Source organism: Sciurus vulgaris (assembly GCF_902686455.1).
Source record: "Sciurus vulgaris genome assembly, chromosome: 4".
Lineage (NCBI taxonomy): Eukaryota > Metazoa > Chordata > Mammalia > Rodentia > Sciuridae > Sciurus > Sciurus vulgaris.
The window spans coordinates 56,346,901-56,374,133 of NC_136464.1; the positions used below are offsets into that span (position 1 = coordinate 56,346,901).

At 45.4% G+C, this 27,233-nt stretch overlaps 2 protein-coding genes across 7 annotated transcripts in view; one reads left to right on the forward strand and one right to left on the reverse strand.

Moving 5' to 3' along the window:
- Positions 1-382: 382 nt before the first annotated feature.
- Positions 383-5,926, forward strand: PCBD1 (pterin-4 alpha-carbinolamine dehydratase 1). Of its 2 annotated transcripts, none has more exons than XM_079137489.1 (4): positions 383-541; positions 3,057-3,188; positions 3,747-3,827; positions 5,808-5,926. In XM_079137489.1, the coding sequence occupies exons 1-4, from the start codon at positions 539-541 to the stop codon at positions 5,910-5,912; spliced, it is 321 nt and encodes a 106-aa protein (XP_078993615.1). In that variant the 5' UTR covers positions 383-538; the 3' UTR covers positions 5,913-5,926. The 2 variants fall into 2 exon arrangements, with proteins under 2 accessions (XP_078993615.1, XP_078993616.1); XM_079137490.1 differs by lacking the exon at positions 5,808-5,926 and adding an exon at positions 4,653-5,782 and having other exon boundaries at positions 384-541.
- A 1,869-nt stretch (positions 5,927-7,795) lies between these two features.
- Positions 7,796-27,233, reverse strand: part of SGPL1 (sphingosine-1-phosphate lyase 1) — a 51,557-nt gene continuing 32,119 nt past the window's right edge. For all 5 annotated transcript variants that reach the window (XM_079135795.1, XM_079135797.1, XM_079135794.1 and 2 more), the window contains 10 exons: positions 24,851-24,927; positions 23,011-23,139; positions 17,416-17,504; positions 16,024-16,129; positions 15,170-15,268; positions 14,257-14,406; positions 12,645-12,883; positions 12,061-12,207; positions 10,947-11,067; positions 7,796-10,395 (listed from right to left, as the gene is read on the reverse strand). In XM_079135795.1, coding sequence (XP_078991921.1) covers positions 10,255-10,395; positions 10,947-11,067; positions 12,061-12,207; positions 12,645-12,883; positions 14,257-14,406; positions 15,170-15,268; positions 16,024-16,129; positions 17,416-17,504; positions 23,011-23,139; positions 24,851-24,927 — 1,298 coding nt within the window. In that variant the 3' untranslated portion in view covers positions 7,796-10,254. The remainder of the gene's footprint in view (positions 10,396-10,946; positions 11,068-12,060; positions 12,208-12,644; positions 12,884-14,256; positions 14,407-15,169; positions 15,269-16,023; positions 16,130-17,415; positions 17,505-23,010; positions 23,140-24,850; positions 24,928-27,233) is intronic.

Genomic DNA, 27,233 nt, shown 5'->3' on the forward strand with positions numbered 1-27,233 from the left:
CGAGTGTGTACTATATAGTTACATCTACATAAGATTCTTAAAAAATGCAAACTACAGTGACAAAGTACATCAGTGGTCGCCTGGGGAGGTGGACTCGCGGTGGGAGAGGTTATTAAATGGCGCGAGAAAACTTTAGGACCTATTGGACCGCTGTGTCCCTGATCTCGATCACGGTAATGGTTTCCCAGCAGAAACATGTCAAATTGTCCTCTTTAAATGTGTGCAATTTATTTCAGTCAATTATATTCTTTTTTTTTTTTTTTTCCAAGAAAAAGTCAGGTGGCCTAGAGCCCAGGATCACCCAGCTGGGAAGCGGGGCGTGACTCGGAAGTGGCCAGCCATCGGTAGCGGTTCTCTGCGCCCAGGAAAGTGCTGGAAGGAGGCCGAGCCGAGAGCCGCCCGCCTTTAATCATTACCAGTGGGCGGCCCGAGCGCGGCTCCGCCCCGGGGCAGCCGCCAGAGCGCCCCGCCGCGCGCTCGCCCTGCCCGCCGCCACCTGCTGCCGGTCCGGCCACCTGCCTGCGCGCCGCGCCCCGACATGGTGAGCGGGGGATCGCGCCACGCGGGGGTGGGGGAGAGCCAGCGCCGGGAGGGCGGTGGGGTCCCTTCAAGCCTCTGCAGAGCCCACATGGCCCACCCTGGAGAGTCAGGTCTCCGTGGGCAGCGGTGGCCACTGGGCTGCTCAGGGGCGGTGGCGGGCGGGCCCTGCGAGGCGGGAGCTGGGCCTGGCCTTGACTCCAGGGCCGCGCTACTGCGCGCCCGCGCTGGGGGCGGGGCTGGGAGCGGGGCGGCTGCTGCGCGCGTCCCGGCGGTGCCTGCTCACTGCCCCTGCCTGCTCCCACTGAGGTGGGGGGCCTGGCAGGGACTCAGACCCTATACCGCTACACCTGGCCTCAGACCCCGCCCCTGCGCCTGATTGGAGGTAGGGCCGAGCGGTGGGCTCCTGATGGCTCAGGATCATCCTTCTTCCAGGCCGAGCTGCCCCCCCCCCCCAGCTGCCCCCCGGGGCGAGCTATTAGGTTCCTCCCGGCTGTGCATCTGGGAGCGATTAGGCCCGGAACTGTATTTGGGAGCATCCAGGACTGGAATGGCATTTTGGCTGTTATGGCTTGAGGACAGGCACAGAGACCTGAAAGATACAGGCTTGGGTAATCAGTAACTCCTCTGCACACTACCTCCTCACTCCCCCAGAGACCAGGGGCGGGTCTAGGCCTGACCCTGATTTACTAAGCAAACAAGACTCCTTCCCTCTGAGTTCAGGTTTGTCAGAACTTTGGAGAGTCCAGAAGATTCTAAAGAGAAATAGGAGCCCTTCAGGAGCTCACCTGTACCTGCCCACCCCTTTCAGAGCTAAGGAAATAAACTGGGCTCTGATGCCTTGGCTGACATCTGGTTGCCTGGAAACATGGACCAGGCTTATCAGCCCCAGGAAAGGCCAGTTCTGGAAAGGAGACCTGGCTGTTAAGTGGGTTATGTTGCTCTCCCCTGCCATCCCTGTCCTGATCTGCAGCCAAGGGCAAGAGAGGAACCAAGCCCCATCAGTTCAGAGAACTGATTTCACATTTTCCAGAGGGAGAAAATCTGCTACCTCAAAATGCTAGCCCAATGCAGTGAGGCCATTGTGGGCCTCCTTGCCCCATGAGGTATTGCTTAAAATGCAAATGCATTTACTTAGTAGCCATATGGTTTATTAGTGTCCCCCTAGCACTTCTGGATGATTTGTGTGGTAGAGCTCTTATCCCTTTACCCATGAAACCAAAATTCTTTTGAGTGCCACAGGGCCAACTGACTGGTAAATGGTGAAACTGAGGCTTGAGCCAGTTGGGCCTACTCACCCCAGGGCATCCAGACCGTGGGCTGCTTCATGAAAGCTCAACGGACCTCCCCCGCTCTCTCCCCCAGACCTAACTGAGTTGTTTGGCTCTCCGTGTCCGATCTTGGGTGGTTTCATTTTAGAAGCCTAACTTCTGGGGTCCTTTAAGCTCCTAGAGCTGGGTTTCCCCTAGAGAATAGAACCGACCCTGGCTTCCCTGGCTTCCCTGAGGGTTCACATGGCCTGAACTGTGCCACTTCGGGCTTCCCCCAGTGCACTCTATACAATAGACAACCAGGATGGGGTTTGCCAACTGCCTTGGGACAAGTTACTCCCACTCTGGGACTGAGCCCTGTGGCCAGAGCTCCCCAAGCTGCCAGGAGACAGAAGGTCTGAGAACCTGGAGCTGGCAGCTCGGGACCAGAGGCTGCTTGGTGGTGTGGTTAATACCTATGGGAGGTAGTGCCAGAGGCTGTCAACTCTGTCAGCTGTGCTGGTTAAGAGTCGCCTGGAAATGTGTTCTACACACTGTCACTTTGCCCAGCACCAGGGATGCAGATGCACAGATCACACTTTGAGAACCTGCGATGTCGTCACTGGGGTGAGAGAAGAGTGCAGAAGCCCTGTATCCTCTCTCCACCTCAGTTTTCTCTGAAAGTTATGGAAGGGTAAGGGGCGGGGGTGGGGGTGAGCACAGATGGGATCAAGTAGATACAAGGGGGGCTGGAGCCAGGCATGCCTATCATCCCAGTGACTCGGGAGGCTGAGGTAGGAAGATGATGAGTTCAAAATCGGCCTCGGCAACTTAGCGATACTCTGTCTCAAAATAAAAATAAAAAGGTCTGGAGAAGTGGCTCAGTGGTTGGGCGCCCCTGGGTTCAATCCCTTGTGCCAGATAAAAAAAAGGAAGAAGAAAAGAAAGACGGGAGACTGGACAGTTGGTGCTCTTTTCCTCAAAGTTTGTACTGTAACACGAGATCTGCACTGGACTTGGCTTGTACTCCTCATTATAGATATAATAAATACAGCTGGGGGCTCTGTCAGTGAACAAGCCCAGACCCACCTCCTGGGCAGAGCAGCCCCCTCAAGACCTGGTCTATTGCCTGAAGAGCTGCTGCCCTTTGACTGGTCACCTGTGTCCACAGCCACCAGCACAGGCTGGCTCAGTTCCCTCTGGTCTGGGGCTTCTCTTTGAACCTATGAAGAGAAATGCCCTCGGGCCTCTGCTGTCTTCCTCTTCTAGGCTGGCAAAGCACACAGGCTAAGTGCCGAGGAGAGAGACCAGCTGCTGCCAAACCTGAGGGCTGTGGGCTGGACTGAGATGGAGGGCCGGGATGCCATCTTCAAGCAGTTCCATTTCAAAGACTTCAACAGGGTGTGTCCAGGGAGCTCAGCCGGGTGTCGGGAGGGAGGGTGGGCTGAGCCTGGGGCTGACCAGCCACACTTCAGACTTGTTTCCTCCCTTCAAGTTCCATTAGCCAAGACTGCCAGACCACACTCTTCCAGGTTATTTGGGCACTGTGCCAATGGGGAAATTCATTTCCTTGAACGACCTGGGAAGTGTCACTTCGGGGATCACAGAGTACGAAAAAGTCTTGAACTCTACCTGGCAAAATCCTCAGAAAAGATAGTCCAAGTAGCAAACAGACATCTGGAGGCATTTTAATAGTCAAAAGACTCAGACTTTAACCTCCTGAACTGTCTGTACCTTGTTAGTGATCCTAGTAAAAGACCTTCCTCCTGATACAGAGAGAGAACCGCTAAGTCAAGTCTCAGAGCAGGGGCAGGCTGTCATGGGAATGATGAGAGCCAAGGGATCTCCCTGGAGGAAGCGAGTCCATCCTTCTGTATCTAGGCCTTAAATTGACCAGGAAAAGGTGCCCAGGAGTCCCTTCTCTCAGAGTGCTAACCTGGGGCTCACTACTCTTACTAGGCTTTCGGCTTCATGACCAGAGTGGCCCTGCAGGCCGAGAAGCTGGACCACCATCCTGAGTGGTTCAACATGTACAACAAGGTGAGCAAGGTTGTGTGCCTGGGTTGTGCTGTCCCCATCCAAATCTGAGCACGTGGGCTCGTTCTGAAGGCTCTCCCTTGAACTTGACTCTGCCCCCACCACAGGTTGACTGTTCTTTCATTCTATCTGCCTCTTTCCTAGACTCAACCTAAGTGGCCAGTCTCACTACAGATTAAGGACATTCAAATTAAAAACGCTTTGAGATACTTGTGGTTAAAGTTGATGTCAATAAAGCAAAATCCAAGAATGGAAAGGCTGTGGGAATCAGGCATGATTATTCATTAATAGCTCCAAATGGTTTTAATCTTCTAGAAGGATAGAAGAATAAAAAAGTAATAAACTTGAGCTAAGAATACCCATGCATAACAAACAGATCTGTCTGCTTAATGAATTGAACAGTCCTTAAATACCTGCCATGTGCCAAGAACTCTGTTGGCCTGTTTAAAAACATTAAGGGTGGAAGGAGCTCTCTGTAAATGGATGGTTTAGGAGTCAGCAGTTTGGGTTTTGCCTGTAGCTTTTAGGTTGCTCTTGACATCTGGATGTTAAATTTTTCTGTAGCTAAAGTCACCCTTATTTTTGGAAAACATCAAGGGGAGATGTAATACAAAATGGCTTTGCATTGCTGTTACAAGACCCGTCAGGGCAGCAATCCCTAGGAAAGATGGTAGTGACCAGCTGCTTTTCCCATGAGGGACTGTAGTGGCCACCTGCTGTTCTGGAGTTCTTAGTGGGGCTGAGTCCAAAAGTTAGTGACCCTCCTACTCTCAGGTGAAGTCGGTGGAGTTGACCAGCCCTGAACTTCTTTTTTTTTTTTTGTTTCAGGTACATATCACCCTGAGCACCCATGAATGTGCAGGCCTTTCAGAACGGGACATAAATCTGGCCAGCTTCATCGAACAAGTAGCAGTGTCCATGACATAGACCCTACCCTTTGCATTCTTAGGGGAAAGGGGTGACTGATCTGGGAATCCAGGTAGGGAGCCCTTGGTCTCTGAGACTGCTGCAGTCAGATCTGCTGTGTTCACCCTGCTGGCCTCCATGTAGGGGTAGGGTCAATGCTGTGGTAAGATGCCAGGGTCACTGCCAACACCCGGAATTGAAACCTTTCTTCCCCTCTGCCACTCTTTACCCTTGGGCTTTGTTACTTTAGAGAAGGCCCTCCCTTTCCTTGCAGGTTCCCAGCAACAGTAGTGATTTTCCTTCCAGGATGTGTCTTGCTCCCTAATCCATTTCCTAAGCAGCTGTGACACAGGGTGAAATAAAGTCTTATCTTAGGAAACGTGTACTTTTATTCCTCCAACAAAACCTAATGTATCACTTGGTCTTACTGGGGATGAAACCCAAGGCCTTGCACATGGTAGGCAAGTGCTCTACTGCTGAGCTGCACCCCCAGTCAATAGGCACTTAAGTGGAAATGCTTTCTGCCCCAAGCTACAGTTCAAGGTGCTAGGAGAAAGGGAAGGAGAACACCCTCCCTTCAGGTTCAGTACCATCTAGGGGAATCAAACAGGAAGACTATTAACTAAACAGAGGAAAACGAAGTTAAGGTTAAATGTCAGGATAAGAAATGAGCAATGACTAGTGGTGACAAGGGTGATTCTAAGTTATACCTCAAAGACTCAAAGAGGATTCTTGAGGGGCAGAGGTGGCTAAGCAGGCAACATGAACACAAGTGAGGAGGGCATGGGGACCTCCGTCTAGACAGACAGTCTGTGGCCATAGTATCTTCTTCCTGCTGTCATGACTAATTTCATGTGTCAACTTGGCTGGGCCATGGGGTGCCCAGACATTTGGTCAAGCATTATTCTGGGTGTATCAGTGTGGGTGTTCTGGATGAGATTCGTGTATTGGTACTGAGTACAGCAGGTTGCCCTCCCTAAGGTGGGAGGCCAGGATGGAGCAAAAGGGCTGGCCCACCTCCAGAGAACACTTGCCTGACTGCCTTGAGCTGTGGCATTGATATTTCCCTGCTTTCAGATTCAAACTGAACAGTCTGCTCTGTGGGTCTCAAGCCTGCTGGCCTCTGGACTGAAGCTGCACCTCAGCTCTCCTGGGCTCCAGCTTGCCAACCACAGATCTTAGGACTTGCTGATCTCCATTATCACATAAGTCCATTTCTTCTGTGTAAACTGGCCGTTTCCCTGGCGAACCCTAATACACTATCCTGTAACATTAAAGCAGCGCTCCTAATCCTGATGGCTTCTGCATTTCTCAGAATCTCAGCCAAGGTCTCAGGGCTTACCTGCTTTTACTCTGTAAGAGAGGACATGAGGTATGGTTTAGGAGTCAGTTAAGGGCTGGTTTGCACAGGACAGGTCCTCAGCCAGTAACTCCAGGACAGAATATGTCCACAGATGTGCCGTGACTGGGAAGGGGGCAGTGATGGCAGTTCACCTTCACCCCTGTGTGCATGCCACACAGACACTACCTCGCATGTGTTGTGAGATAGACAGTGAAGCCCCTCTCCTAGGGTCTCTCACCCACGGTACTGACCTGGAGCAATGCCTGGGTACTTAGGTGCCTGGAGAACATCGGAGTCACTAGGAGCAGGCATCTTGCAGTATCACAACAGGCAGCCAAGATGAATCACACCCTCAGACCCACAGAAGAGGCAGAGGTTGGTGGCTAGAAATAAGCTTATTGTCAGAAGAGGGTCAGCAGGACCCTCTCCTAGCCTATATGCACTAAAAGATAATCAAGACCTATGTGGATGGTGATTCCTCTGCAATGCCTAGCCTCAAGACCAGGATTCAGACAGAGGGCTCTCACCTGTTCCACCTCCCACTTAAGGTGTTCTAAGTGTGCTTTGATCTGATGACTGAGACTTACAGGACAGAAGATAAGACAGAAAACACCAGACATGGAGGTGTGGACTGTGCCTCTACTTTATCATGGATCAAGAGTGAAAATTCCACCCAGGCAGCACTCCATTTGTATGAGGAACCTTTGTGTGGGACAAAGACACAGGCAACACTTTTCAGAAATACACGTTTATTCTAAAATTAATCCCAATAATTGAAATAAGTGGGGAAGATATTAAGCAGAGAAGAGATGATGTCAAGGACAAAAGCACAGTGAAAACTAGGGCCATTAAAACCCCAAGTCAAGAAAGGGCTTGTTGAAGCCTTTTGCCCACCCAGACTGTAACCTGTCATTATTTGTCACTGCTGGGACCAGCTGGAAGCTACTCGGTGCCACCAAGAACCCACAGAGAAGGCAAAGGGGCCTAGAGCTGCAGGGGCAGTAACAGGCATCCCAGTCACTACTTGTTAGATGGGCCAGGCCCCCCGTTGCAAGCACACCCTGGCCTCCCTCTCTCAGGGTTTTCAGGTGGCTCAGGGAACCAGGCCATTTGGCAGCAGCTACAACAAGGCCAGCACTCCTTGCCTTCACTCTGGCAAAGTCCGAACGGGCTGAAAGCCAGAATGGAAAGCTGGGCTAGCTGAAGACTGCCTTCAGATCCTGACTGCCCTTGGGAAGTCCTTCCTCATTCAGGATGGAACAAGATGCCCAGCAGTGATATGCATGAAGACCACCTGAAGAGCTCTATCAGCCCCCAAACCAAATGCCAGGCTCAGAGTCATGATGTGTCCTTTGGTTAGATAGAGCTGTGTGGCCCATGTGGCTGAAGACCACCCAGGTGGCTTACTCCATCAGTACGTGGCAAGAAGAAGAAGATGGCAGGAAACAGGACAGCACTGGTCCTGGGGAACTAACGTCCTGAACTCAGGGCTCCCAGAACAAGTGTGCCCACCAGTCCTGGTGTAGAGACCAATCAGCTATCTACTAAAGTTTCTAGAGACAGCCCGACTGCTGCTGGCTTGTGTCCCTTGGCGCTACCATTAGCAGTCACACAACGATTAACCACCAGGGGGCGATCCCTCACCACAGCCCATTCAAGAGCCACCCACTGCATTTATGATCTCCTTTGTGTGTGCCCAAGTAAACAAATGAATGCAACCATCCACAGTGGGACACTGAATTGTTTAATTTCAGAGATTATTGCTGCAATTATGAAGGGAGCGTATTTTTGGAGAGGGGAAGGTTAGACAAGACAAAAAAGATATAAGAGACAAGTACCATTTTCCAAGTATAAAACTGGTAATATTAAAAGTGACGTGGCAGTATTTTCACAGGTCTACTTACTTCTAATGCAGAAACGAGACAGTACAGTTTTTGCAGAAGCCAATGTGACATCTGCTAGCAACATGATACCATTAAGAGACACCCTACTCACCTCTGCCACACGTTAGGAATTATGTGTGCACACACACACACACACACACACACACCCCTACACACAAATAGACATAAAATGGAAGCCTACACAAGTGTTAAGTCAAACTAAGGCTCTTAATCATAAATTAAAGTGGTTACAGTCGGTCCCTTTGAAAACCACCACCACCCCACAGCACCAGTGCTGTCACAGTACAGAGGAAGTGAGTGGCTCAGGGTCTGGTCCTGGGGAGACAGCAAGGCATGTGCTTTGCCTTTTTAGCAGCTGGCAAGCCATAGTGGAGCTTGTTGGGTGGCTCTGAGCCCCTGGACCTCCTCCAACATGAAGCCTGGAGACCCAAGGCAATAATTAGATGGCTCTGACCACAGCTACTCTCTCAAGGAAGTGCCCACCGGTTCAGCAACTGGGAGGAAGCGTGTGACTCCTATGTCCTAAAGATCTCGGCCTTTCCCTGACACACACACAAAGGTATATATAAACTGCTCTTGAACCCCACAATGCACTGCAGAGCAAACAGGAGGGAAGCACAGGAGGGCGCGCGCACACACACACACACACACCAGCCCTGCAGTGACATGGCCAGCTAGTCACAGTTATTGGATGAAAAGTACAGTGCTAAAGAACACCTGTGACAGATGTGCTAAGGAGCTGAGGGCAGCTTGAGGACAGCAGCCTAGAAAGGCTGGATATTCAAGTCCCTGAGAAGGGGAGGGAACAGAGCAGTTTCTCCTGACTTGACTTAAGTTCTCGCCCACCCAATAGGAACTTCTAAGACTGGTCCGTTTCCCCTAGGGCTGAGTCAGGAAGAGCTCACCGCTGGGGAGAAGGCACATGGTATAATGTCACTAGAGCAGGGCAGTGGCTCAACCTAAATTAGGGCCCCCAAAAAGGGAGAAAAGAAGGAAGTGAGCACAGAATTTGGTTCTTTCCTCTGCACCACCCTGAGCAGCTCGTCTTACGGAGGAATTCCAGGCCCTAGACCACAATGGCTGCTTGAAGTCATGCATTCCTATTCCAAAATGTTTATGTCGTTCCCGCTGCTCCCTTTGAGCTAAGACTGAGCAGCATCCAGTACCTGAGGCTAATTGCCATAGTACCTTTGGAAGATGAATCAAGGGGGAAGAGGCAGGAAGAACATGGAGAGATTAAATGTTCTCCACGCCCTTCCACACCCACCTAGAGTAAGTCAAGGCAACTTGTGAGGTGCTCTGAGCTTTCCTTCAGCAAACAGACTCCTGTGACACGACAGCTTAAGGCAAGGGAGGCAGAACCACCACTAACTTTGGTGACCCATATTTGAACCAGGATGCTCATCTATGCTGATATTCAGGAAATTATAGAAAACCATCTGGTTTTTGCTCATCACTAAAAGGACTCAAGTGTACTCTGGCCATTGCCAATGCAGAGAGGCAGCACCACAACCAGAAAGTCCTAGATGCTCTGGAAACCATTCTCTTCCTACTCTAAGGAAACAACAAGCCAACAGGTGCATGACTTCAAACACCATCTCCAAAGAAAGTGACAACCAACATCTCATGGGGCCTGCAAGCAGAAGAGGACAATGGAGCACTCCATACCCCCCATGGGCAACTGAGCAGACATGGTCAATCGCTCCAGGGCTGCATGACAGGGAACAGCAACCTGGCCAACCTGTGTCCTGGAAAAACAGAACAAGCTGTAGTGAAAGAGATTTTGAAAGAGACAACTGACCTACTCTTGAGCAGAGAGACTCCGACTTAGAATGCTCCAAACACCCACCCAGGGAAATATCTGTTACATAAACGTGTGCTACCTAGCTAGCCAAAATGTCTGCCTAGGTAACAAGGAAACCCTTTTGCTATCTTATAGCTTCCCTGCAGAGTCAGGACAGGTCAGAGCCACCACACAAGGACTGAGCAAAGATGAACGCTGAAAAGTTAGAGAAGGAAATAGTTAAAACAATTCTAAGGGTAACATTGATGGCAAGGGAAGATTCATTATGCAGTAGAATCCTTTGGGGTCTTCAAATTAAAAACCATAAAAAGTAACAAAAGGAGGAACAAAAATCCTGAGGCGCAAGCTGTCTTATGGTCTACCTCGTTGTGCTCTATGGAGCAGGAACAGATGTCAAAGTTGCACGCAGCCTGTTCCACACCCCGAGAACCTTCTGAAGGCCAGTAGCTCCTTGGGACTAGAAAGGGTTCATGCTCAGCGGGGTTTTGGAGAACCATTCATTTGGCTTCCCTGGGTCACAACGTCCGTACTATACAGGCTGTCCAAGAAGACTGAGGACAATTCCGCAACCAGATTCCTGTCAACAGTTGCCTGGGCCATGCCATAAATGGCACCCTACAAATCCAATCAAGGACACATTATTAGTGATGATGAATGCAGGAACAAGGATCAAACTGGGGTCATAATCCCTGTTCTCCCAGCCTAAGCTTTCCATGTGCACCCACCCACCTTCCCAACCCAGGCATCGTTCTACTAGATAAACAGCTGACAGTACATTTTGCCAAGGTACTTTCCAATCTGCCTTTCTGCATAAAGGAACTATTCCACAGGATTTGCTGTTAAAAAACTCCAGAGAAAATGTGTCCATTGCCTTTTCTGTGTTGAAATTATTTTTTCAAATGGACCTTGTTTTCACCTGCTTTTGTATAGGACTTTCTAATCTACAATTATAGAAGCTTTATACATAATACATCTCAGTTGAGACTCGCAAAGCAACTCTGGGAATGGGTGAGGTGGAGCTCATCCACAGTAATTAACTAACAAGGAGGCAAGTTCATGGACAGAAGTAGAGACAGGAATAGACTCCAAAGTGTCTGATTCTTTCAGACCCCCACACCAACACCAAAACCTTCTAAGGAGGGAAAAAGATCTCCATGTGTCCTTACCATTCCTGTGGTCTTGGCTTTAGGATTCTTCATGATTTGGGTGACAGATTCTCGGACATCCTTTAGGAAATGGATTGCTACTCGCTTCCGGGTATGTACTAATGTGATGCAGAAATGAATACTATGAGAGGAGAGAAAGAAAGAGAGTGAGAGATAAACCTTGAAAAAAGAAAAATATGCTCTAAAATAAAGCATCTCCCAATACAGTAATTGATCGGTTGCCTCCTTCCATTGTTCCCAGTCCTATGAATCAGGGTTCTCAACTTCTTGTGTTGTCAAGCACAGGCTGGCATCAGGGCTTCTCAGCATAATCAAGAACCTCCTAAGAGAATGAACATAGCTGGTTGTCCTGTGCCATCCCTTCCTTCAAGCTGTCAATCATGATTCCTTCAACACTGTGACCACCAATGGGATTCTTTTATTTTAGATGATGAGCCTTCATAGGGAAAGGACCATGTGGCTTGTGTCTTAAAGGACTCTAGGGCAATGAAGAAACTCACTCACCCTGAAGGGAGGATAAGGATAGAATTATGAAGAGGAAAAGGCTGGGTATAGTTCAATGGCAGAGCACTTGCCCAGCATTTGACAGACCCTGGGTTCAATCCCCAGTACCAGATGGGGGAAAAAAAAAAAGGTAGATAGGGCTGTGAATGGCCAGCTCTACATAAAGGACATTCAGCTGGAGCAAAGGACTTAACTATACCGTGAAAGATGGGTTAGAAAAGTATACCAAAGAATACACTGGCAGGCCTGGATGATCAGAGACCCTTCTAGAGGGTTTTGAGGTAAATATTACCAGGCAACAAGTATTTTACTAGCAATCTCATGACTGTATACAAAAATAGATCAGAAAGTATAGTGACTAGAGAAGTTGGGGGGGGTGTCATGGCTGACCACTTGTCCCAGGTGGCTGCTACCTAATACTGCTAAAACTGATAGCAAATCTTTTAATGTCTAATTAAGCTGCAGGTAGCAAGACAGAAATCCTACAGACAATGAAGCTGCTACTAAAATGCTGGACTCTAGCAGTCGGGACTCTACATCAGGTTACCTTTCTAACCAAGTTCTCAAGGACATTGAGTGAAGGAAGGGAAAGAGGCCTCTTCAGGCATACCTTGGTGGGAACTGCAACTGGTTCAAGTTCCACCCCTTAGCAGTCATCAAATTAGATAGCCGGTAGATGTCAAAATCATGGGAGCCCAAAGCAATGACTGACAACTGAGGATTCCCAAAAACAAATATGCCTTTGATATTTTCCAGTCTGAAAATAAGCAAACAAAAAGGAAATTCAGCCACATATATTTCTTTGGTGATAACCAAAGCCCTCGCTATAACACAATCTAACCTTCCCGGGCTTTGGTCTTCTCATCTCCTACACTAAGGCAGCTAGGCTGGGATCAGTGTTTCTTAGGAAGATCATTGTCACAGGCAGAACACTACACGTCCCAAATCCAAACCCCATCTAGACCTAAAGAATCAGAACCAGTGGCTTCTAACCATCTACCCACCTCCCAAGTCACAGCAGAGAAGGGAAGCATTTCCTCCCGCCAGCATCGGCACCTGAGCTGCTGCCCTCTACCCACGTCTCCCAGGAGATGGCAGAGGGGTCAGGGTACTGGTGCATGGCCAGGCAGATGCCTTAAGCCAACTAGCAGAAAGAGCAAGAGGCAAGGCAGAGTCCCCGTCCTCCACACATACTCTGACTTGAGGAAGCGAGCAGTTTTGATGATCTGTTTGGTAGCTTCAACATAGCCGTTCTCACCGAAGTGCATCAGGGCGGCCCAACAGGCCGCAATAATGCCACCAGGCCGTGAGCCAGCGATGCTTGGGGAAGCGTAGATGCCACCCTGCCAATCTGTGCCAATGAAGAACTGGTAGCTCCTGTACTTCTTGTCACTGTACAACAATACTGACGAGCCTTTGGGAGCGTAGCCATACTGAGGAGAGAAGGTAACGTGAGAGTGGCTCTGCCTGGCAGCACTGGCACACCGCACACCAGGCACAGGGATGTTCCCCACTCACACTAAGGGTTCAAACTCAGAGTTCTGAAAGAGGCACTTAATGGGTGGAGTTCAGATTCTCTACGTGAGGGGTGGGGAATCTGAGACCCAGAGCAGAGTGGTGTCTTGCTCAGTTGATGGGTTTCTTCCCTCTAGCCAGCACGTGATTTTCCTTATTTAAAATCTTTCTCTGGGTGATAGATCAGGATGAAAACAAGGATGAATTTCTACTGGAAACCAGGAAAGTATGAAGTCACTTGGAGCAACTAAAACACAATCTGACCCCTTTCTCCTCTTTTTTTGCTTAATATTACACTTCTTTTTAAGACCGTAATGGTGGGCTGGGGAGATAGCTCAGCTGGTAGAGTGCTTGCCTTGCAAGCACAAGGCCCTGGGTTTGATCCCCAGCACCACAAAAAAAAAAAAAAAAAAAGAACATAATGGTGCTCAGAATCTAAAAGCTACTTAATTCAGCTTGAAAATACACTGTATAACTGGTATAACTAATGGAAAATGTGCCTTCCTGATTAACCCTTTCTGAAGCTAATATGGAACCAGTTTTGTTCCCACACCCACCCAGAAATGAATGGTGAAGAAGCAGGGGCCCAGGAGCAGCTGTGTGGTAAGGCGAGACAGATCTTGATTGAAAACTGACTGTAGATCATTTGGGGTCTGAAAAATAAATCTTCCTATGTTTTAATTTAAAACAAGCTCTGAACACGCTCTCAAAAGAGGCACAGCTTCCCGAGTCTGCTAACGCTCCTACATCTGGATGCATTTTCAAGAATTCCCAACCGACCTAGACTTCATCTTGGCCACCAGCAGCAGCAGACACAGGCATTTCAAACGTCGTAAGCCAAACACTTCTGAGCACACTTTTTCCCAAGGATTTTCCCATCAACACACTCTAGTCATGCACAGGACTCGCTCTGGAGCCCTCCACAGGAGCTACAGCATCAGCAGACACCTGCTCACAAACTCCAGGATCAACACTCACCAACTCCACCACCACCTCAAGGAGCCTCCAGCCTTCAGGGAACTCTGTGACAATGGTCACTAAGCTGGCATGCCCCAGTTTCATGCAGTGAGTGATAGGTTCTCTTAGCCACTGTGAGACAAAGATATCAGATCCTTTCCACTACTGCTTATTACCTATACCACTACAATCCCATCACCTGAAAGGCTGACAGGATGAGAGTGAAGAGCCAGATTTAATTTTATGCTTAGAGGACCAAGCTAATGCTTTAGACAATTTATTTCATATAGTCAAAATAACCAACTGTCAGCATTTGATTTGCTCCCTAGCTCACCTTGTGGGTATCAGCTGAAATGCTGGTCACACCTTTCACCCGGAAATCAAATGGTTTCTCCAGTGGGTATCCTGCTTTCTCCATAAAGACGATGAGAAAGCCTCCCAGACACGCATCTACATGAAGAGGAATTTTGTATTTGACAGCCAGCTGGTTCCAAAAAACAAAGAACATAAGAGAATTTCATTATAACCCTATAATAAAAACTCTGCAAGACATGGATGGAAAGGTGGGCTACAAATGCAAGGCCACTGTGTACCATGTCTCTGGGTGGTTATTTTTAACATTCCTAATCTTTCAATTGTATTTAGCCTTTGAAAGAGTCCATCTGAAGCGTGGTATCTAGTTTATATTTAAATATGCATAACCATAAACTCCTATACCAGCACTTAGCAGATGAGCAGAGCTCTGACTCAGGCAGCCTCTGGAGTGAGGGAGAGGTCCCGCTCCAGTCACTGCGGCAAGAAGAAGTGGCATGTGGAATGCCAGTTGACGGTGTCCACATCACTAAACGCAGATTACTTCCTGATCTAACTCTCCAAGTCAATACTATTTCAGAATATCTAGTTTAAAGCGAGGCCTTGGTCATGTATTAATGACCCTCCCCAAAGCATAAGCTAGTGACTTTCAGAGGCTCCAAACAGGACTGAAGGACTTAGCCTAGGGCAGATGAGAGCAATTCATCACCACTGTGGTCAAACCTAAAATCAAAACCACGTCTATCTGCCAAGTATTATACCATTAGAGTCTATTTTTATATAATCTGCCCCTTTTTTTTTTTTTTCCTCATAGTACTAGGGATTGGAACCAGGGCCTCACATGCTAGGCAAGCACTCTACCAGCAAGCTACATCCCCAGGGCTCCATTAGATTCTATTTGAAAATCTCAATCTGACACCCTATTATCTCATCACCTTGGCCACTTCGGAGACAGGATCTATCACACCATGAGGAAACTGTGGAGCAGAGCAGACCAGCATAGCAGTGTTCCTGGAGATGGCTCTTCTCATTGCCTAGGGATTGAAAGTTTAAAGAAACATGGGAATCTATGTCACAGTTATTCTTCTCTTCTGCTGCCTAGTGCAACTGGGACCACAGCTTAGTGTTCTGCACCAGGGTCCCCTCCACTGCTGCAGCCTGGAAAAAGACTGCCTCTCACCATGGGGTACAGAGAGGGCTATTTGGGGAACTGTCCAGAACACAAGATAAGACCACCACCACTGTGGGATGAAAAAAAATATTGAGCTAAGAGGTAAAAGAGCCCAATTTGAGTCCCAGTCCCACACACTACTAAGCAGTGAAACTCTGACAAACCATTTAACCTCACTGCCTGTTTCCTCATCTGTAAACTACAATAATAAAACAGCTTCGACAACCTCCTTGGACTCTCATAAAGTTCTCAAGTGTGATTCTGATAACACTCTGAAAATGTGAGGCTTAAAAACAATTACTGTTGGGATGACAATGGCATTAATTCAGGCCAATTAAAACCACAACTGAGTCTTGGAGCAACTCAGTCATGTTGTCTTCATTTTGGAAGTCAAATCCAAAGAAAAGAAAAGAAAGTGAAGGTGTCAAAAGCAAAACACAAGTCTTTAAGGTCCCAAGCTAGGGCTTGGTCATCTAACTCTTAGGACTCATAGATCTATGGAAAGATGGAAGTGCAGTCCATCACCACATCAGTGGCAGCTTCTGCTACTCCGGACAGTGGAACCGTCTGTGTGTGACTGGAAAGGCGTCCTGCCTCCCATGCCTCCAGAGCACTCACCCGCACGTCCACCTCCATCATCTTATTCAGCGCAACCCGCACAATCTTCATCCCAAAATAACTGGCTGCTTTGTCAAAGGCAGCATGGGCACTTTGGGGAGCCACACTAGACGACGGGGGAAAGGAGAATAATGAAACTCAGCCCTAAACAGGGTTCAAGAGAGGGTACAGTTAGCAGCTAATCTAAATCATTGGAAGTAAACTTCTGATTATTTTTCCTCAAATTATTGGAAGTGTTCACATTGTTTTCTAAGTACAAACAAAAAGAGGTCTAATAATTTCCTGTAGAAACCTTCTCCCCATTAATCAGTTAGGAAATCATTCTGGCAAAAGGAAGAACTCAGAAGTAATTCCATATGGGGGACTCAAAGCACAAATGAGGCGTGGCAGGAGGAATTCACGGCTTGGATAAGAGCAGTACAAGGCAGAGCGTTCTAAAAGCTGGTTGTCCTAAGGCACCTCGAGGAGAAGCAGCTTCCCAACCCAACATGTGCTCCCACAGAGAGGCAGCCTGCCTGGCAGGGATGCTAAAGCCAGCAGTCAAGCACCAGTCAGCAGTCCCTCCCAACTCTGAAGGATCATGAGCCTATGAGAAACTGAAGTCTCTACTTTTCCTACACAGGAACTGTTCACAGGCACGTACTTGCTTTCTGGCTTCCCTCAATCACTCGCCCTCACAATTGCTCTGTTCCTTCTAGGAGAGAAAACTATTATGTTAAGTGCAAAACACCAAAGAATGAACCATGAAGCAAGAATGGCAGCCTGATTTGCTCTCTTGGGCTATGTATGACCTCACATTCTGAGGTCACATGCAACAGAAACTCCTTAGTCACTGCCTCTTACAGAAAAAACATTAACCCAAAAAGTATAGCATAATTAGACTGTAAGAGATAATCTACAGAAAAAAAATGTAACCAAACACCAAAATTATGTCCATAGGTAGATAACATGAGCAAATCTCAAAAAGATTTTTAAACAATTTTTCCTCCCAGAAATAGTACTCAGATTGAAATTTTTCTAGGGAGCACCCTGGTATAGCCTGAAACATTTAAGAAATTTCCACTGAACTAAGATAAGTAGACAGTTTTCCTCAGGCTCCAGAAAACTTAAAACCATAGAATTCAAACCACAGGACTCAACACTGTCACTTTTGGAAACAGGGTATCATTTCTGCTTATAATATACATCATGCACAAACTTACAGGGTTGGGAATGGTCTACAAGAGTAACAGAATTTTGTTGAATGTGAAAGGATAGGGGAGAGGGGCCAGAACAGGGGGAAAGAAGACTGGACTTGCTAGAGGAAGAGAAGCGGCAGGAAACAGATTATCAGCAGATACACAGCAGCACTCAACAGGGTCAGTCTCAGTGGAAACAGTCACACATATATACATTTCTGGAGTTTTGATCCCCTTCTCTAAGGCCAGGTCCCGATAAGCTTTGCAGGCCATCAGGATGCTTTCTGTCCCCCCGGAGGTCACCTATAATAAAGAAGAGATGCCATCAGTTGGAGTTAAGGACAGATATCAAAATGTACTGCCTGCCCTGATCCTGACACTGTTTGATGCAGAAACAGATAAAGACTAGGGTGCACACTGCAGGGCAGATGCTGTCTGTCTTCCAGAAGGAACGATGGCTATGTTGCTAGGTCCAATCTTGCTTCAGAAGAAAGAAAACTAAATAAGAATGAGTGAGTGTTTAGAACTGTCTGGAGAAACACGTATCTGCCCAGATTCAACCTGTTTACAATCCACTTATTTTTCTGTATTAATTCATCCATTTTCAGAGAGGATAGGACATTTTATCCCATTCACAAGTATTAGGATTACTGATTTATTTTATTCAACGTTGGAAGTCAAATGCAGGGCCTCACACATGCTAAGCACACACTCTACCACTAAATTATACCCCCAGCCCCAGATTATTGGTTGTCTTTCTTTTTCTTTGGCGGGGGATGGCACTGGCGATTGAACCAGAGGCACTTCACCGCTAAGCTACATTCCCAGCCCTTTTAATTATTATTTTCAGACAGAATCTCACTGTTACCCAGGTTGAACTTAAACTTACAATCCTCCTGCCTCAGCGTCCCCAAATCAATGGAATTATAGGCAGGCATCATCACACCCGGCCCAGGATTATTGATTTTAATTTAAAATTTCAAAGCCTGTCGAAGAATGTCAAGTGGTGAAGTTACAAGTCTAGTAAAGTATGCAATATATTAGAAGATCATAAAAAAGAAGTTCAGACTTTCCAAAGTGAACTTGTGGTTTTGACAAGTCTGGATGATAGAAAAATGCAGAAGTTTCCATGTAGAAGTTTGTTGCTTTACTTTTCTGAAAGCAAAACAAAAATCCTCATGTTTTTAAGGGAAACAAAAGATTTCTGAAAGCTAAGCTTAGCCCTGCTGACAGGTGAATTCCTTTACGAGAGTTCAAATTTTTAAAAATGCAGAAGTCTTCATTTATTCTATTTTCCTCACTTGACAGCAGACTCCTGAAGGTAGAGGTCAGTCTGTTCCTGGCAACATTCCTGCACTTAGCCGAGTGGTTGACACCTAACAGACCTCAATCAACATGTTTTTTCCCCTAAGTCAAACTGTATCAGCCTTATTAAAGATACTTTTCATAAACAATCATGGTATTTCAGGCAGGACATGGGCAGACAATCATTAATAGTATACAGCTTTCAAACTCCCTTCTAGGATGAACTACTAAATCAGAAAGCCACTACAAAAACCCAGTGAGATCTTCAGATGATGCTCTGAATAGGAAAGTTTAAGGTGAGGGTTGACATTTCACATTTAGTATGTTGTTCAACTTTTCATAAGCCAACCCTGACTTTCAGGAAATGAATTATCAATTTGAAGATCCACAATCCAGAAAAGGAACTGCCACTCTTCTGAGTGACATTATCTCAATGATATCACTGGAAAGCCCAGATTTCCCGTCACACTGATAAAACCAATTGTTGGAAGTCAGGTCCCAACAGGTCTGAGTTTAGGGGAGTTAAGTCTATGCCGATGGCAGAGAAGGAGAGGAGGACAGAAAGATGAACTCGAGTTTTTCCTTACCACAAGGTGTTTGTGCCAAGGTGGCTGTGTGTGCCAACATCAGGGAATCCGTCCTCCTGGGAGCCAAGAGGAAGTCTCTCAAAACTAGCAGGGAAAGGTGTTTTCCCCCACAGCAATCCAGCTTTGGAGACATTATACTAGTGACATATGCTCCTTCTCCCAAAACAACAACGAAGTGTTCTATGTGCTAACAACAAGGCTTTTAAAAAACAAAAAAGTACACCAAAATTCTGCATTTTCATAAAACTTGATGAAAATAGTATTCCAAACTGTGCAGTCATCAGAAGTACACCGTTATAAAAATGCTCACGCTTCACTCGGCGTCTGTAGCACCTCGGCTTTCTGAGCCTGGTCTGCTTGGCATTCATTTTCTGCAGGGCTATTCCTGTCCTTGCCAGAGTCAGCCTTTCCCTTTGGGTACCTTCCTTCTTTGCAGGGCCTCTTCAGGCTTGTGCTCTGGCTTTGGAGGAGTAGGTTTGGAGGAGTAGGAGTAGCTCTGGCTTTGGCAGATCTTCTCTGGGGTGCATCCTTCACCTTGGCTTCATCTCCTTTAGCATCCCCTTCAGCCTTTCTCTTGGGCATGGTGGTGACAGGGTGGGACATGGGCATACAGCAGCGTGGAGCTCTGTTCTGTTGAGTCCAGGGGTGGTTGTTCTTGCCTCTTCTTCCTCAATCAACATTTCTTTTTTTTTTAATTCATTTTTATTGTAAACAAATGGGATACATCTTGTTTCTCTGTTTGTATATGAAGTAGAGGCATACCGTTTTTCTTTTTTTTAACATATATATATATTTAGTTGTAATGGACACAATATCTTTTTTTATTTATGTCTTTTTATGCAGTACTGAGGATGGAACCCAGTGCCTAGCACGTGCTAGGCAAGTGCTATACCACTGAGCCCCAACCTTAGCCCTCACTCAACATTTCTTGAAGACTGACTTGACCTCAGTAAACTGGGACCAATACAGGCATGTCATAGCCACCTGGCTATCTTCTAATATCTGAGAATGAATAATTTCAAAACAAACAAAAGACTACAGCACTGAGCTAGCAGTATATTTTCTTAGATTTATCATCTCTGAAAATTCATACAATCCTCAGCTTTTCTTTTCAAAGGTAAGAAAACTGAGTCCCTAACAATTCATTCAATGCCATATGTTAGCATCTGGTGATGAGAAGTAGCCCTTTCTATGTTTTGATATTTAGTGTAGCTTAATACAAGGTGGAATACAATACAGTGATTACTAAACTTTTCTAATATCCTCCCCATACACGACAAAAATACCATTGGATACAGAATCTTATCCAGGGGTTATATGAAAACTAACTCAGCAAAGTTAGTCATTTTTGACTCAGGAAGCCTTCATGAAACATGTGAGTATCATCCACAAAATAACGTGGAAAACGGGCATGGGACACTTGTTTGTAGGTCTCTGCATTTCTATGCTGGAAAAGACAAAGTGCTTAGAGTTGAGATCAGCTCTACAAATCAGCAGGCCACCCTGTGGTCTAGCATAAAACCTCAGAATGTCATGTGAGGAGCCAAGTCAGCTGTGAAGAAAGTCAGGAAGTGCCAGCAAAGCCAATCTCCAGCACAGCAATGTCTTCCTAAGATTTGGTAATAGCCTAAGCAAAAACATTGTCCAATTACTCTTCACCACTTCATTATTTTTTGGTCAATAACTAATCAAATCATCGTCATTATTTTGTTGGGCAAGAACCAGTGTACTGTGAAAGCAGGAATGCCTAAGTCCTACTTCTAATTTTTACTTTTGATACCCAAAATCTGTTTTTAAAAATGCTGTTACTCTCCTACTTCTATCCATCCCCTATACCCAAGAAAAACAGATATTTAATTTTGAGGTAAGAAAATGAAGGCTTCAGGTAAGTACTTATTATGTTATTCGACTTCTTTCAACCCGTATAAAAAACTCTTACTCTAATGTATGTATTGAAAAACAAGAAATTTTCTTTCAGATGCTACTGGATCTGATGATATCTGTATAACCAACAATGTTCCACATGACAACCTAATTTTTCTTAGTGTATGGAGTCACCTCTTATACACAGTAACTGAGGCAAACCAAGTTAATAAAAGCAAAGTCAGTTTAAGGTTGAAAAATTAAGAATGAGAAGAGTGAAAGACCCTTAGGAATAGTCTAAACATGGTCCAGTCATTTGGCCTACGCGTCTTGCTTCCTACTTCTAAACACTAAACTCTTTCTTCACCAAAAGCAAATCCTCAAAAGAAAGACAGCAAAGAGAGATAAACAGGAATAATGGCAGACACTAAGGGACAAGAGAGGGAAACAAGGAGACAGGAAGAGCTGGGGTGTAGGAGACAGAGAGAATGCCAGAGCTAATGAGCTATCTTCTAGAAGTCTAAATACTAGAAGAGATTGGGAATCAGACTATCCACCTGGTCCCTGCCCCAGTCATCAGGAAAGATCATAATGGGAGAGACACAGTTTAATTGTCATAATACAAAAAGCTCTTAGGGTTGGATTTCTGGATTAAAATAGAAAATGGAAATTACTTCCTAGAGTTTCTTCTCCCCTCAACATATAAAACAGGAAGCAAGAGAGAGAGAGAGAGAGAGAGAGAAACACACATAGCAGAAGCACAGTTATGGCAAAACATAGTTCCGAATCTGCCCTCGAAACTATACTAAGGAATCAAGAAAAATCCTGAGAATTCTCACTAACAGCCTACAAAAAGCTTCAGAGAAGCAAGTGGAGAGGGCTTCCTGATCTGCCTTGTCTTCTGATCAGTGATTAGTGGACATGGCTACTAGGGAGAAATGAGAGAAATGGGGAGAGAGAACATCAGGCCTGGTTCTTTTTGAGTGAAGACTTCAGGGATACAGGGTGGATTAAAGCAGTAATCAAAGCTCAAAGCAAGTTACTCTTTTCCAACTGGTCAGAGAGAACTGTAACATAATTTCAGAAATACAGACCAGAAATTCTAACAGATAGAAATAAAGTTTTAGCTGAGCCCTGCCTCCAACCAAATGGCGGCAGACAAGGAGTCCCCAGTCTATGTCAGAACAGACTGGAGAGAGCTGCCCAGGATTAGCCAAGACGAAGAGAGGCAACGTGCAAAATAAAAGCTCCACTCAAGGAAATAAGCCAAGGGCAGAAGGTCAAGCCTCAGGACTGCTTCTCACTCTAGGACAGTACCACAGGATTGCAATTCAAGAAAACCAGAGATCAAATACTGGGCAAGGAAACCAGGAGGAGACCACAGGCCTAGGCCTGAAAAACAGAATAGTGAATGGCACCAACAGAGAACTAATAAATCATCAGAAGAGCAAGAAACAGAACAAACACTGCTGAGAATAAAGATAAAAATACTGATTTAGAAAGAAAAGTTTGAAATAAATTTAGTGAACCCAGATTTTATGAAGAGAGACTGAAGGATCAATGCCACTCCTGACTTAGCATGTTCCTCTGGCCAGAGACAGCCAAGGGCATTCAGAGAATGACTACAATGGCTAGAAACCCAGGGAGTCATATGAACACTAAAGCTACCTAGAAACGACATGAGGACGAGAAGATTCAGAAGGAAAGGGGCTTTCAAATATACAAGACCCATCATGTGGGGAAAAAAAACAATTGTGGAACTTCTATTTTGAGCAACCCAGGTTAATACCCTGAGCACCCTTCTAGCTGAAATAACTGAAAAACTGGATAGAACATTTTTTAAAAGTTTACATCCATCTGTGAGCTAACATAAAGAAATACACTAAGCCCCCAAACAAAGTGAAATCCAGACCCCTGCAAGAAAAACCTAGCTCTTTCCCTGAGTGGAAATCAACCCCAGAAGACAAATGAACAGCTTGTAGACCATGTAACAAACTAGTCCCTTTGAAACTAAAAAATACAGCTATCTGATTTTACTAGCATATAATACTTACACATCCACAGGAATCTGGACCCCCATTGAACAGTGAACAAGTCATTCTCACAATTTCTGCCTCTATCTTACGAAGTCCCGGGAATATATCTGGATGTAGTGGGTTACTCCATGCAAAATTTCCATAAGCCTGCAAAGAAGTGTAAGAAGATGTGAGATAAAACTAGTATTCTCTACAGTACAAAAAAATCATGCACTAACTAAAAGTTTCAAACAGGCCCAACATTAGAAGCTGGCAAAAAGGAAGATATGTTCTCCAACATAAAGATCAAATTGTACTGGAGGAGATAGACATGCAAATAAATGATTTTACAATGTGGTAAGGGAAGAATTTTAAATGTAGTCAAAAGCACAGACTAAGACACCAACAAATGAAGACTGAAATCATAGTTTTGCCTGTCACTTTTAGCTGTGTACGTCAAATACCTCTTGAGACTGAGTTACCTCATATGTAAAAAGGGATAATCATCCTATCTATCTATGTTATAGAGTTCTAACAATAATTAAACAGCATACTGCATGTAAAGCATTCAGTACAGTACCTGGCACAAAGCAGCTATTACAATACTAGATTATGTGCACAATGCTGAGGAGCCATAAGGAGGGCATAACACCCTGAGAATTCTGGGAGTGTCTGTTAAGTGGAATCTTAAAAGAACAGGAAGAATTAAATGTGGAAAGAGGAATTAAGTGTGGAAGGAGACAAAAAAATTGAGTGCATTTAGTAAAGAAAAACGGAAGGGTAAGCGTTTACATGGGAAGGTATCAGGAGTGATTAAAACAATAGGAGGGAGCTGCTTCGTGAGAACTGGGATTGATCCTACAGATGAGGAGCTAACTGAAAGATTTAAGCAAAGAAGTAAGATCAGAGCATAAGCCAACATAGAGGTAAGCAAAAACCATAATACTGAGTAAAGTGTGTGCAACTCTGTTATTACAATAATCAAACACAAGGCCTTAAGAGATCATCAGTTCCAACTTTATATGATGAAGTGGGCTTATGATAAATCTGGGGCTGGGGTTTAGCTCAGTGGTAGAGCACTTGCCTACAATGCATGAGGTCCTGAGTTTAATCCAAGCCTAAATAGACTGACTAAATAAATAAACAAACAAACAAACAAATAAATCTGACTGGGGCTGAGAACGTGGCTCAGTGGTAGAGCAGCTGCCTAGCTTGCAAAAGTCCCTAGGTTCAATTCCAAGCACCACAAATAAATTTTAAAAAGAAAGAAAAAAGTATTAGAAAGGAAAAAAGCTAATGACCACCCTAAAGTCAACAAAGAATGAGAATAATCTGAAGTACAGTTGAAAATACTGCTCATTTCAGATTGTGTGACTGGAGGAAATTATAACTAAATGGTCCTCAAATGGTACAGAGCAGCTATTACAATCCTAGATTATGTGCACAATGCTGAAGAGTCGAAAGGAGGGCATAATACCCTGAGTATTCTGGGAGTGTCTGTTAAGTGGAACCTTAATAGAACAAGAGGAATTAAATGTGGAAGGAGGACATGCTATGTCTTCTGTCAAACCAAATCTGTCCTACCAGTAAAACCTCAAATGATAGGACTGCCTTCCCAATACTCTGCCTTTTTCATAGGGATTCTCTAAAACCCAGAAACATCAATAACATTTTACTTCTGTTACAGGCTGAAGATGTCTTGGACAATATTATGCATACTCACGTACGTATGTCTGTATGGAGAGAAAGTTACTAGACCTCTATGGTTTTAGTCAACAAGCAGTTTTTCTTAACTAAGTTTATCTAATTACAAGACGAAGGAGGAAGAGCAAGGTCAAGCACACTGTGCAGCACCCATGCACTGGAGCCGCGCCTTCACCTGCACGAGCAGCTCCGTGAGCTTCTCCTCCCCACTGTACACAGCTCCTGAGGCTCTCCCTTCTTGCCAGAAGACATCTGTGGAAAAAGTCAAGGTCACTCGATCAGCAGGCAGGTGCCCCAGGAGGACAGGTAGGTTCTAATAAAAAGCAAACAGGAATAAAACTCTCTGGGCACAGAAGAAAACAAAAGTTGGGTGAAAACCCACGTCATTCTTACACTAAATTAAGAAAGAAAAAATATTCAGACAGTCCAGTAATAATGCTGCCCTTGTCCTCAGCTCCTTCTCTAGCAGAAAAGCTATCTTTTGCTTGCCTTATTTTCTGTTCTCTGTATAGCTTTAGAGTGACCTTTTTCTGTAGCAGTACCCTCCTTCCCTACCTTCCTGTCCCAGTCACAAGTGTTAGAAGTGCTGTAAACAGTTGGGAGAAAAACACAAAAGATGAATTCTCAGGACACGATCATGAGAGCTGGAGCCAAAGCACAGGCCATGCTGAGGGATGAGCGGTGAGCACCTGGTCTCCGGCCCCTCTTCCACTCAGCCTGGAAACCACAGGGAAGCAGCCACCTGTTTCCAGCAGCATATGCCAAAGCACTGCAGATAAGGAACCCAGTGAACCCTGGGATAAAGCTGATGAAAGGGTTCCTGACCAGAGCGCAGGGCCAGACTTCCCATTTCCTCTCCCATGGCGCTCTCCCAGAGACATTCCACATTAGGCCAACGTATCTGCTGACGTGGGTGTCTCGGGGCCTTTTGGCTACATGACAGTGCCCTATTGAAAGTGAGTAGTGAGACAGCTCTCACAGAAACACACTACTGAAAACTACACGTAGCCACGGGCCCTACAAAACAAAGATCTTTGGCTTTAACAAGCCAGTAGAAGACTGAGAAGCAAATACAAATACACTGACAAATTCTTCACTCTTTTTTTTTTTTCTTTTTTGGACCAGGGATTAGAACCCAGGGGCACTTAACCACTGAGTCACATCCCTAGCCATTTTTTCCATTTTACTTCGAGACAGAGTCTCGCTGAGTTGCTTAGGGCCTTGCTGAGTTACTGAGGCTGGCTTTGAACTCATGATCCTCCTGCCTCAGCCTCCCGAGCCAATGGGATTAATTACAGTCATGCCCTACGGCGCCCAGCTCCAATTCCTCACTCTTGAAGTCAACTGCCAAGCTCTGACTTACTACTGGTTTGACTTTAACTCTTTCCTTTTAGGACGCTGTTGGGTACCAGGCCTATCTTCAGACCCATGGTCACCAGCCTTTTGAGCATAGGACACCTGGTTTTATCTCCTGTACTTTTACTATGTTGGAGAGTATGGCAAGGGACCATTCGGTAGGGAAGAAACGGTGGCAGCAACCAGCCTCATAGAAATGTAAATCTTTAGCACAGAGTTCTCAGGGTGCTACCCCCTGCTCTATATCATCTCGTTTTACACTCTAATTTTGTACCATCCAATGCCAACAATTCAACACACGTCAATTAGAAATCTTTAAAGTTGTCAAAATGCAACATAATGTCCCGGATTAGATCCCAGAATAGAAAAAAGGGCATTTATAGAAAAAGTGGTTGAATGGAATTTTTTAGTTTGGATAAAAATCCTATTCCCAAGTTAAGTTTTCAGTTTTAACAAATGTGCCATGGCCGTGTAAGACTTCACATCAGGAGAAGGTGGATGAAGGGCACACAGGAAATCTCTGTATCATCTTTGCCACTTTTCTATAAATCAAAAAGTATGTAAAACTAAAAACCATACTTTTAAAAAAGTATTTGTAATATGATCTTACACTATAATAAACATGCATATGTTGTGTTAAAAATAGCAGCAATGATAGTTAACATTTACTGAAAACCTTCTGTATGCCAGGTACTTTCTATGTATCATCTCATTTAATCCCACAATCACCAGGGGAATAGAGATGGTAGAGACAGAGCAAATGGGACAGACAGAAGGTACATAACTCACCCAAGATCACAGTGTAAGTGGCAAACCCAGCATGAGCATCCAGACTGATTCCATGGGTTGTACTCTTGAGCATCAAGCTATCTGGTGTCTTTATCATTCCCATATGTGTTCATGCATGTATGTGTACACAACCACACAAAGCACTGTGAACACTGTGCACTATACAGAGATATCAGGTATATTCAGAGACCCACCAGATCTGCTTTACCTGTCTGATACACATGAACTGTGTTCACTTCTGATGATGAAATTAGAATGACTTTTTGTTTTTTTTTTTCCATGCCTTCATACAGATTGTAATTTCAATATGATTCTGTATTTCATACATTGTTTTTTAAACAGAAATGTATCTGTCTTCAGAAGGAAATGGAACTAAGTTCCACTCTAAGATTTGCTTGCATTATGGATGAAAG

Excerpts from the sequence above, each read along its gene's own strand:
- PCBD1 (XM_079137489.1), top strand. Across the intron at positions 3,189-3,746 it reads ATTTCAAAGACTTCAACAGG|GCTTTCGGCTTCATGACCAG; the intron begins GTGTGTCCAGGG and ends TACTCTTACTAG. Across the intron at positions 3,828-5,807 it reads GGTTCAACATGTACAACAAG|ATTCAAACTGAACAGTCTGC; the intron begins GTGAGCAAGGTT and ends CCCTGCTTTCAG.